The sequence below is a fragment of the Pelecanus crispus genome, chromosome 1 (assembly GCF_030463565.1).
Source record: "Pelecanus crispus isolate bPelCri1 chromosome 1, bPelCri1.pri, whole genome shotgun sequence".
Taxonomy (NCBI): Eukaryota; Metazoa; Chordata; class Aves; order Pelecaniformes; family Pelecanidae; genus Pelecanus; species Pelecanus crispus.
The window spans coordinates 108,408,180-108,419,213 of NC_134643.1; the positions used below are offsets into that span (position 1 = coordinate 108,408,180).

At 42.0% G+C, this 11,034-nt stretch overlaps 1 protein-coding gene across 1 annotated transcript; it reads left to right on the top strand.

The window, feature by feature from the left end:
- Nucleotides 1–1,602: 1,602 nt before the first annotated feature.
- Nucleotides 1,603–9,916, top strand: LOC104031112 (cell surface glycoprotein CD200 receptor 1-B-like). Its single transcript, XM_075712360.1, is given in 8 exon segments — nucleotides 1,603–1,663; nucleotides 2,470–2,784; nucleotides 4,138–4,176; nucleotides 4,179–4,319; nucleotides 4,322–4,363; nucleotides 6,344–6,439; nucleotides 8,379–8,425; nucleotides 9,722–9,916. Coding segments are annotated over 8 exon segments (936 nt in total).
- Nucleotides 9,917–11,034: the final 1,118 nt, after the last annotated feature.

An 11,034-nucleotide genomic window follows, 5' to 3' on the forward strand; every position in this document is an offset into this window, starting at 1 on the left:
GCTCCTCCTCTCGGCACATACTGAGAAGTATGCTTGTATTTAAATACAGGTGTGAACAGTGTGTGATCTAAATAGCCCAGAAGGAAAGGCCTGCTGCAACACATAGGACGTTTCTGACTCAACCATTGCACAAAACTATTTGCTTGTCTGGTGCATATTAGGTTTTGACTTGGGAATGAAAACAACGTATCAGTATTTCCCATGGGATGGAAACACAATTTTCCAGTCATCTCTAGCTGTGGGTGACTGATCAGAAAGTGAAAGATTAAAGAGATACAAATGATGGCATAAAGGAGAGAATGGCAAAAGGTCTACCGAGCAGGCAATTTGAGGGAGTGCAGAGGTGAGTGATGGAAAATGAGGTAGCTTTACGGGCAGGCTACAGGGAGCCTCAAGACAAAAGTGTGGCCACCTGTTTTCTACAGTAACATCAGAAAGCTGCAGTCAGGATATGGCTACTGCAGTGTTGTAGAAACAGGCCTACGCTCCAAGACCTCGGCTTTATCCCCCAGCTGGTTTGAGGCACAGAAGTGCATTGGCTGTGAACCTTTCTGCTGTGACAGAAGCAGCATGAGTACCTACTGCAGTAGGGTGCTTGTCCTTGAGACCTGAGCAGAAGAGGTTGGGAGTTTGACTCTGGGAATACATATGTATATTGTTCAGTACAGTGCAATGCAAGTTTGCCATGCCAAACTGGCGTCACTTATGTATGATATCTGACCGCAGGAAAGTATCAGTGATGTTCTTAGCCAAATCCATATTCCAGCAACAGCTGAATTCAAAATTCTCCACTGAAAGCCATATATATTTTGACTGGAAAGCTTTTGGTTAGCATGGAGTTCTGCTTTTTTGTGTGAACCAGAAATCAATGTGTTGGGATGACAGCACTGCCTCAATCTTACCAATGAACCACTGCACTTTTGCCAAAAAGGACCTAGCAATTTATAAGATAGGGTTTGTTAAAAAGTACAGGTAGCTGTAGAATAGCGTAAGTTACTAGATGCCTCTTTAGTTCATTGTGTCTATGAAAGCAGGAAACAAATGCACATGGTTTTGATCTCTTGCAATTGGATGGTTGTTGTCCTTTTTGTTCTTCTACAGAAGCGGAGTTACCCTTCAAGAAATTAAAAGCACGCAAGGCTTAGGAATAATTTTTTTGTCAAATAGTTGATGACGTCTAGATCCTGAATTTTCCTATGCACGCTGTTACCCTGATTTTTCAGAAAGAGTTGTAATGCGTGCATGTTTGCTCTTGCAGGTAAGTCTATGAAGCAGCAGTAAGAGGTGTGTAGCTATCTTTGTGGTAGCTAGCTGGGGATGAAGATAGTGAGCAGCTAGAGATGCCTGTAAAATGGCAGCAGAGATGCTGGATTTTTAAAACTTGTTTGTAAACAATAGTGGGGTTTTTATTTTCAAAACCCTTTTTGCTTTACTTTCTTCAATACAAGAATACTTGACACGGGGTCTTGTTTAGAACTTCTGTTTTCAAAGGAAACAGAAATATTACTACGTGTTCTCTTTGAAGGGATTTGCACAACAATTTGTGACTGCATGCATGTTCTTTGCCTTCACTTTCTGCAGTGCTCGTTCCTTCTGCTAAAGATGTCTCAGACATGGGCAGTTCTGGCTGCACTCCTTTTCTTGCTAATCAATCTGGTTGAAGGGCCAGGTAAGTGAGAGAGATCCAAAACTACATGCAGCACTCTTTGGTACTCTGTATTTCCAACTCGCCAGTATGAAACTTCACAGTTCACCAGGAGAAATTTTGCTTATTGTTTAATGTGAATGCAAAGAGTGATGTCACCTCGGCTGGCAAAATAATTGTGTGCCTTGCCGAGTGGCGCAGGATGATATATCTGATAGGAATCCAACATAGATCATCTGAAGATCCATCTCCTGTTCAACTGGGATAATATCAAGAGAGCTATAATTTCTGGTAGAAAAGGGATCCACATATGCCCATTACTAAATATGCCTTGTGAACTACTGCACCAAGCAATCTTGGGTTTTAACCTTATACAGGTGTATGTTCCACCGCTATCCACAGTTTTACTTGCACTTTAACCAAGGTGCCTAATTCAATAACACAATAATTTTTTTTAAAGTAGTTTCCTTTCCCTTAAGGGTGAACCTTGCCATCCCCATCAGTTTTTCAAAGCCCATATTAAAGTGATAGAAATCTGTTGCCTAAAAAAAGATGGAGGACTTGCAGCTCACCAGCATGCATCACATACCTGCACAGTGTCCACAGCAGAAAGGCACCATCTCCACTGCATTTTCAGACTTCAAAGAATGACAGCAGGAAGCTGGACCTGGAAATTGAGTACTACTTACATGTGTGTGCACAGAGCAATGTGTCCTCAAGGCTGCCAGTACAGTAAGGAAGTAGGAATTATTAAGTGTGGTGAAGCCAAGAGTTTCCTATGCTTTGATGACGGCTGTAGCATTGTTTTTAATGTCTTTTTTCTTCTTATGTAGCTTACAACATGGTGAGTGTGGAGGCTGGTCATGAAGCTGTGTTGAGTTGCTCTTATGTCTCCAAGGTGTCTTTGCTAAGGGTGACATGGAAGATGAAATGCAGCACTTGCTGCCTGTTGGCCAGTAGAAGTGATCACAGTGAAACAAAGAAGTTAAACTGCAGTGAGAGGATGATGCGGGAATATTCACCTGACACTGACCCTGCTCTTTGTACTTACCCTGTGAACCTTGGTGATGAGGGAAATTACACCTGTGAAATTGCCAGCAGTGCAGGAATTTTCTTTTTTTTCTCTTTGACTGTGATAGGCAAGACACATCTTGTGATTTTTTTTCTTGTGTGTGTGTGGAGACAAAATGATTAGATTTGGTGGTAAAAGACCAAATTCATTTTGGGTGCATACTGAAATTGAAAATAAAGAGGTAAGCTGATCTAGTCTGGCTATTTGGAGACGGGAAAAAGGCAGGAAGAATTACGCAATAAGACTTGGCTGTTCTGTGGAGAAATAATCTGGGGGTTTTTTGTTTGGTTTTTTAACTTCTTCTGACTCATGAACAGGAGAGGTTTTAAAATGCACAAATCCAACAGTTGCCTAGTTTCTGAGAGAGTTCTCTGGGTATAATGTGGTGTTTGAATGTTGCGTGAGTGTTCACACAACCAGGAGTATACACTCTTGGTTAAGTTAATGCAAACAGAAGATATCAAATAAGTATTGCTGCTTTAAGCTGAGCAAGAGGATGCTGAACCAAAATTCACAATGAGGTCAATGTGTGTGTCATCTTGGTAAGAGCTGAATAGGAAGGAAGCAAAAGTTCCAGGACACTATCTGGAAATACCTCACTCTTCCAGAAATACTGAAAGCTGTCTATAAGACTGCATCACTAAAATAAAAATTAATTTAGTCTATTTTCAACATAGGCAGGAGCAAAAGAATATTCAAAAACATAATGAATACATCAAATCATCTTTTTCAGATAGTCAGGTAAACTATCTCTAGGTTTCCATAAATTAAAAAAAAAGAAATAGGAAAAGATTTTGTATTCTCGCCATACTAGTTAAGCCTTCTGAATATAACTAAAAATTATGGGAAATGAATTTTGGAACTCTATAATTGCTATTATTAATTTTTGTCACTTGATTTTTTTGTTCTTCCCTGCAGGGTCTTGCCTTTCTGATAATGGCTTAGGTATTGTCTGGGCCTTTGCCTGTTTTGTCAAATGCAGAATATGAGTTGTTGGCAGAACAGATGTGTCTGATTCCTTCTTTATTTCCCTGCTATCAAATTCTTCATTCTACCTACCCAACCTCCTAAATATTTTAGCTGGAGCTTCAGCAGGCTGTGTTTTCTTCAGTATGTGCACTGCCGTACTTATAAATCTTCATTTAATCCACCCCTTTCTGTCATCTCATCTTCTTCTGTTACTACTGTAGTCTCCTTTTGGAAAACATGAGGAAGCAGTACTTTTAGATGCAGCTAGCTAGTTTTGGACTTTCTGGTGTATTTTTTCCCTAAAGATCATTGGTGCTAATATTCCAAATAATTTAAAAATCTCTTGAATTGGTCATGCAAACTAAAAAATACCACCTATTTTTCAGTTTCTCGGTGATTTTATACTGAACTAGAAATAACGGTTGTGGACTTTTTCTTTCTTCTTCTGTAGTCCCTCCTACAGTCACTCTGACCTGTGACAAGAGCAGGGTGGCTGTCAAGGGTCTGCTGGAAAGCCAGCTGCTGACATCTCCTGGATCCCTGCAGGTAATCACAGCACCAAGAAAGAAGTCCATCACCACAACGGAACAGTGACCAGAGTGAGCTACATAGGCTGGATCAACAGCACATTCCCAGTGTCACCTGCCTGGTTACCCACCCAGCTACAAACCAGACCTGTCATGTAAATAACATCGTTCCATAATTGTTCTTCATCATGCTCTTGGACTTCTTTGTAGTGCAGCTGTTCCCACTGAATGCCAGGGCTCTGCAGATTGTTGAATGGGGTGATAGGCCAAAGTTCTAGTGCAAGTTGATAGAGAAATTAGTAATTCTGTGTTAGTTGAAAGCAGATGTTTTGTGGCATTGTATGGGGAAGCTTTCAGTGCGTGCTTCTTTCTATCCCTCTTCTGTTTCACAGGAGTTCCTCATTCTGGTTGTGGTGGGTTGACCTTGGCTGGATGCCCAGTGCCCACCAAAGGCACTCTATCACTCCCCTCCTCAGCTGGACAGGGGAGAGAAAATATAATGAAAGGCTCATGGGTTGAGATAAGGACAGGGAGAGATCACTCACCAATTACGGTCACAGGCAAAACAGACTCAGCATGGGGAAATTAATTTAATTTATTACTAATCAAATCAGAGTGGGATCATGAGAAATAAGAATGAATAAAAGCACCTTCCCCCCACCCCTCCCTTCTTCCCGGGCTCAGCTTCACTCCTGACTTCTCTACCTCCTCCCCTTGAGTGGGGGATGGTGGTTGTGGTCAGTTCATAACACTTCATCTCTGCTGCTCCTTCCTCCTCACGGTCTTCCCCTGCTCCAGTGTGGGGCCCCTCCCACAGAGCACAGTCCTTCATGAACTTCTCCAGCATGGGTCCTTCCTATGGGCTGCAGTTCTTCATGAAGTGCTCCAGCGTGGGTCCTTTCCATGGGGTGCAGTCCTTCAGGAGCAGACTGCTCCAGCGTGGGTCCCCCGTGGGGTCACAAGTTCTGCCAGGAGCCTTCTCCAGCACGGGCTTCCCACGGGGTCACAGCCTCCTTCAGGTACATCCCCCTGCTCCAGCGTGGGGCCCTCCCCGGGCTGCAGGTGGGTATCTGCTCCCCCGTGGGCCTCCATGGGTGCAGGGGCACAGCTGCCCCAGCATGGGCTGCACCAGGGGCTGCAGGGGAACCTCTGCTCCGGTGCCTGGAGCACCCCCTGCCCTCCTTCTTCACTGACCTTGGTCTCTGCAGAGTCGTTCCTCTCACATATTCTCAGTCCTCTCTTCCAGCTGCTGCTCTGCAGCATTTTTTCCTCCTTCTTAAATACGTTATCACAGGGGTGCTACCACCATCACTGATGGGCTCAGCCTTGGCCAGTGGCAGGTCTGTCCTGGAGCTGGCTGGCTCTGTCGGACATAGGGGAAGCTTCTGGCGTCTTCTTGCGGAAGCCACACCTGCAGTCCCCCCGCTACCAAAACCTTGCCACGCAAACCCAATACACTGCTTCAGTGACCTTTTTAATCACTGATGACAGAAAAGTTTCTTTCAACAGCCACCGTGATACAGCTCACTGATTTTTTTTATGTGAAGGTTTGGACCCCTGGAGTTGAATTTTGTCCAGCTTCCTACAGTGGTGACGGTCTGGAGAAAAATTCCTTGGAGAATGTCTGTCTGTGACTTCCAAGTTATGTTTCCCAGGGCCAAAGGTAGCAAAGGGTAAAATTCAGCTTCTCAGCTGGCTGTGCTGGACCTGTTGGAAGTCTATGCGAGTAAGATTTGTAAGAACAGCTATGTAAGTGCTTGCATCACCAAAATATCTCAGTAGAGGTATGAAGGACAGAATTCAGCATAGACCAGTCATCAATAACAGCATTTTGCAAGGATGGCTGGTCAGTTCTCTTGTTGTAGTGCTAATACCATTTGAAAAAAGGGAGATGGTGCCGTCAGATGAATTGAAAATGAAAGTCTGTTTGTACGCACAAATGACTGAGTGTGTGGGGCAGCTTCCTATTACTGGTTGGCATCCAGACATCTCAACTGTGTGTCTCAGCTCATTTGAGCTGTGGGGGTAGAGGATTAGCTTTCTCCTCTGGTTAAGGTAGGTAGTAACATCATGTAGTCAGTGGATACTGATGTCTAGCTCTGTAACTACCTTTCTTTTCTCATCTTTCAGACACTTCCCCCAGGCTGTCCTATCTCCTGGTAGGAGGATCTGCAAATGTTGCTGATGTCAGTGGTGTGACTTTATGCTTGATTTTCAGGTGCAGAGGTAAGTCATTTGATGAGCCTGAAATGTATTACAGTTCTATTGCTGACTATATGCAAGTACAAGGACGTGTACTTTATTGCTGAGAGTGGGGTGGGAGGCAAGGATTGAGGAAAATGTCCATATACGATGCATTGTCCTTTTGGAAAAGTCCTGATAAATAAGCAGGAGAGCTTATGATATTAATGCATTATATATATGGCAGAGAGCCATCCAGGATGAAAAGGATTCTTTCTGAGAGTACGGTAGGTTGTAAGTATTTAAAATTATTTTGTTTGTTCTGCATTTATCGACATAAAATTCTATACACAAGGATGACAGTTCACAAACTAGTTTAATCACTAGACACAAACAACTCCCCTGTTTCCATCAGCAATCATAAATTTTTCCTTGAGCAAGTGTAAGAATAGGCCAAAGAAGTACATACTTCCTCCTGGTACACTCGCAGTTTCTCAGGCCATGTAGATTTCACTGGCACTGGGTCAGGCTCATACTGAAAAATTTGATACTGAGAACTCAGACAATGGTTTGCTGCTCTTGGAGTGGAGTAAGATGGCTGTGATGGGGTATGAATGGAGCAGAAACCCAAGTGGAGGCTTAAAATGGGAGGAAGAGAATAATAGTAGTCTGAAGGCAATAGTATTTTCAGGAGAGCAAGTGATGAAGCACTGGGAGAAGGCAACATAGAGGCAGGTGAACTGTAAATGGAGGGAACTTGCAGAGAATCAGGGTGCCTGATTTACTCCCCTTCATTGCCTTAGCTCTGCTCTAGCTTTACTGCTTGTCTGGATTTCTTCTTTGTGCTCAGTGCCTTTCAGATTATTCCCCCTGTTTGGTCAGATTACATTGCAGATGTATTTCATGAACCAGGTCTGAATGAATGGGGTGAAAGAGGGTGGACAAGAGGGAACAATGAGGGGAGGCGTGCACTAGATGAGCAGAGAAGGCAGGGTGAGGAAAACAGAAAGACACAATGTCCTGGTTTTGGCTGGGATAGAGTTAATTTTCTTTCTAGTAGCTCACATAGTGCTATGCTTTGGATTTAGTATGAGAATAATGTTGATAACATGCTGATGTTTTAGTTGTTGCTAGGTAGTTCTTACGCTAGTCAAGGACTTTTTCAGCTTCCCATGCTCTGCCAGGTGCACAAGAAACTGGGAGCGGGCACAGCCGGAATAGTTGATCCAAACTGACCAAAGGGCTATTCCATACCATATTCCATACCTGTGGGGAGTTGGCCAGGGGGCAGGAATCGCTGCTTGGGCACTGGCTGGGTGTTGGTCAGTGGGTGGTGAGTGGTTGCATCACTTTTTTTTCCCCCCTGGGTTTTATTTCTCTATCTCTTCTTGTTCTCCTTTTCATTACAATTTTGATTACTATTATTATTATTGTTTCAATTATTAAACTGTTCTTATCTCAACCCACAAGTTTTCTTACTTCTGTTCTTCAGATTCTCTCCCCCATTCCACTGCAGGGGGAGGGTGAACAAGCTGCTGGACAGCACAGGACAACACAGGACAAGAAAACAGAAGGTCAGTTGTCATCGGTGGTGGCAGCACTGACCAGTGCTTGCTGCACTTTGATGGGAGCCTGTCCCTGTCACAGAGTGACGTGCTTCTTTGGGGCAGGTGAGGAGAAGAGAAAATGTGCTCAGATGGGTTCCCTGGCCCAGCATGTCCCTGCCGAGCTGAGGAAAAGTGCACCTAATTGAGTCAATTCAGTCATGTCTCCCAGGGTGACCAAAAGTTTCAATAAAGTGAAAAATAAAACAACAGTGTGTTCAAGAGCAGCATGTAAAAAATAAGAACTTAACCTATGAGTGTAACTGTATTTTGAAGAAAGTCTTTCAACAGCTGAGGGCAGCTAGAGGAGAACTCTAGACCTAACAGCTGTGCACCTTGCCCCATCAAACCATTTTAATTTCCTGACATCCTACTTTCAGCTTTCCAGTTATATAAATTGGCACATGGGTCAGCAGTAACATTTACAGTAAGTGGGCTTTTTTTTCTGTGTCTGCTTTGAGGTTTTTTGTGTATTCTTCACTAAAACATGTAATTTCATTGCAATGTGTTTGCTCTGTCAAAACTCCCTTTTATCTCTGTGTATGCTTGAAGGGAGGAATGAGGAACAGTGTATCTGGGTGGGTGTCTATTGTTTGGATGGCCATATCTTCATGTATATTCAGAGATTCTGAGTAATTGTTTAAGCACTAGATCAAGAGTGGAGTAGTGCATTTTGTGCCTAAGAATACTATAAATTACATTTACAGTGCTAGTGGTTAAGCTGAATTTTAAATCTCTCAAAAGTTAATGTTTTCTCATTTCTGCTTCACTGAGTAATCTTAACTCTGATCTTTTGCTTAAGAATGTGTATTGCTGTTGATGGCAGAAACCTGCCTGATTAAAGATCGGTTGAAAACAGACAGGCATTTTACAATGAGGGAAAAAGGTGCAATTCCTTATGCTGTATTAGAGACAAACACAGCTATGAAGCTTTTATTTTTTAAGCTGCAGTTCAAACACTCAGAAGCTAGGAAACAGCAGTGATAAATTTGCCACTGCACCTTCTAGTTCCTCTCTAATTCCAGTGTGTCATGATACATATTTAACAGCATGATAATATGTTGCTCTTTCCTCAAGGCTTCTGCCTCATTTAATGCACATTGAAAGAGCAATTATTTCATATTTTGTTTTCTGCTCACAGTTAAATTACTGGCCATGTGCCTTGTTTGTTGCAAACTAGTCAAACAGTGCTCTGAAGTTAGAAGGATTAATTTCCTGATATGCCTTTCTATGGCATTCAGGACAATTTGACTGACGGGAGTGGGAGTTGCAGAGATCAAAGTCAAAAGCTTCCAGTAATTTTAGGTGCCTAAATTGGATTGCAAGTGGCCTGCCTGGTTTTTTTTGTTTTTGTTCAGCTCTGCCCCCCCCCCCCACCCCCCCCGAGAAGTTAGCATTGTTCATTATCATCTATTTTGCTGAAAATACTGACATTTCAGAATTTGTTTTCAATCACATTAAGAAAAAAAGAATTCAAAAGGTTGTCCTGTTTAGGCTTTCTGAGGGCGGTTGTTGCATCTCTTTGTCAGTTCAGATTTCACCTTCTGTGCCCTAACCCTTTGCTCACAGAGCTTAGAGGAATAACTTCAGAGTTTCTTCGCAAAAGTAAAGTTGCCTACCAGGTTTCTTCTGGTCTTGTTTTTTGTTTGGACTCTATAGGTATGACGGTTCCACAAAATTCTACCACGTAATATAATGGTATGTGTTTTGCTTTATATTGCAGACTAAGAACTTCAGGTCCACACCATCACAGGAGAAAACAGCTGCAGTCAAGCCTCCTGTCTTATCAGAGAGTGTCTATCAGAATTACAACCCAAGAATGATAGATATGAACTATCAACAGTGTAGGCACAAGCAGTCTAATGCCAGTTCAGCTACTATAATGATACTCAGTTACTTGAACTTGTATTTCAGCTAACAGATCTCAGACCTTGCCGCATAGCAGGCCAGCAGAACACTCAAAGGCTTTTGTGGGGCAGTTTTGTCTTTCCTGAACTGAAAATATTGGGGGAGAACAACCTGTTTTAGTAAATTATTTCTCTCTATAAATATCAGTACAGCTCTTGAAACATTTGAAGCTTTTAAAGACTGAGTTGGGGAAATACCTATCTGAATTTTTTTTTTTTAAATGGACTCTGAGGTTTGTGCTGTCTTTCTTCAAATCAATAATTGACATATTTCTGTGCCAGAGTAACAGACTGCTGGTGAAAATGTAGCACTTTTTTCCATTTTAGCAACTGGATTCTCTTTGCAATTTTGTGTTGGAAACCAGGAAGTGACACAGGGGACTCCAAAACATAGAAGGTTAAAGCAACTCATCCAGCAGAAATGCAGAAATAAAAGAGTTTGGTGGGGTTTTTTGGTTTTTGTTTGTTTGTTTGTTTGTTTTTCTGGGTAGATAGTTACATGTGGCAGATGTCAATCTGGTATTTGTCATCTTTGTTTATTTTTTATTTTTTTAAATGTATTTCTTTTTCAATTAAACTTTCTGTTTGCATTGATAATGGCAGGAAAAAAAGCCAATTTGAAATTGTACTTGATATGGAAATGAGAAATAGCAATGGATAATTTTCTAAGATTAATTTTAAAGTAAATGTGCAAATATGCAAATATTTACCTAAATGATTTCTGGGGCTATTGGGTAAATGTTTATTGACCAGTTTCTTAGAAGCTGAGATCACAGCATGGTTTTACTGAGAACAGAAGTGTTAAGTTGTGAAAAATGCGGTGGTGTGCTTGTTTAAAGCAAAGAAAAAAACCCCTAACCAAATCATTTGTTTCTTCTCATCCTCATGCCCCCAAGCTGAAAAATCTACCCCCCCCAATTGGTTGTTAACTTCAGTTTTCATTTGTCAGATTTGTCAAACCTTCCAAACACTAATGCAGCAGTAAGTATACTTAAATGTGTGTTTTGAACAGCCTTTGCTTGCTCATCACTGGAGGAAGTCATCTCTGCTCCTTCAGTGTTTTTAGGCATGAGGATCTCCAAGTGCCTTTTAATTGCACTTCACCTTATCATTTCTAAATTGACACGGG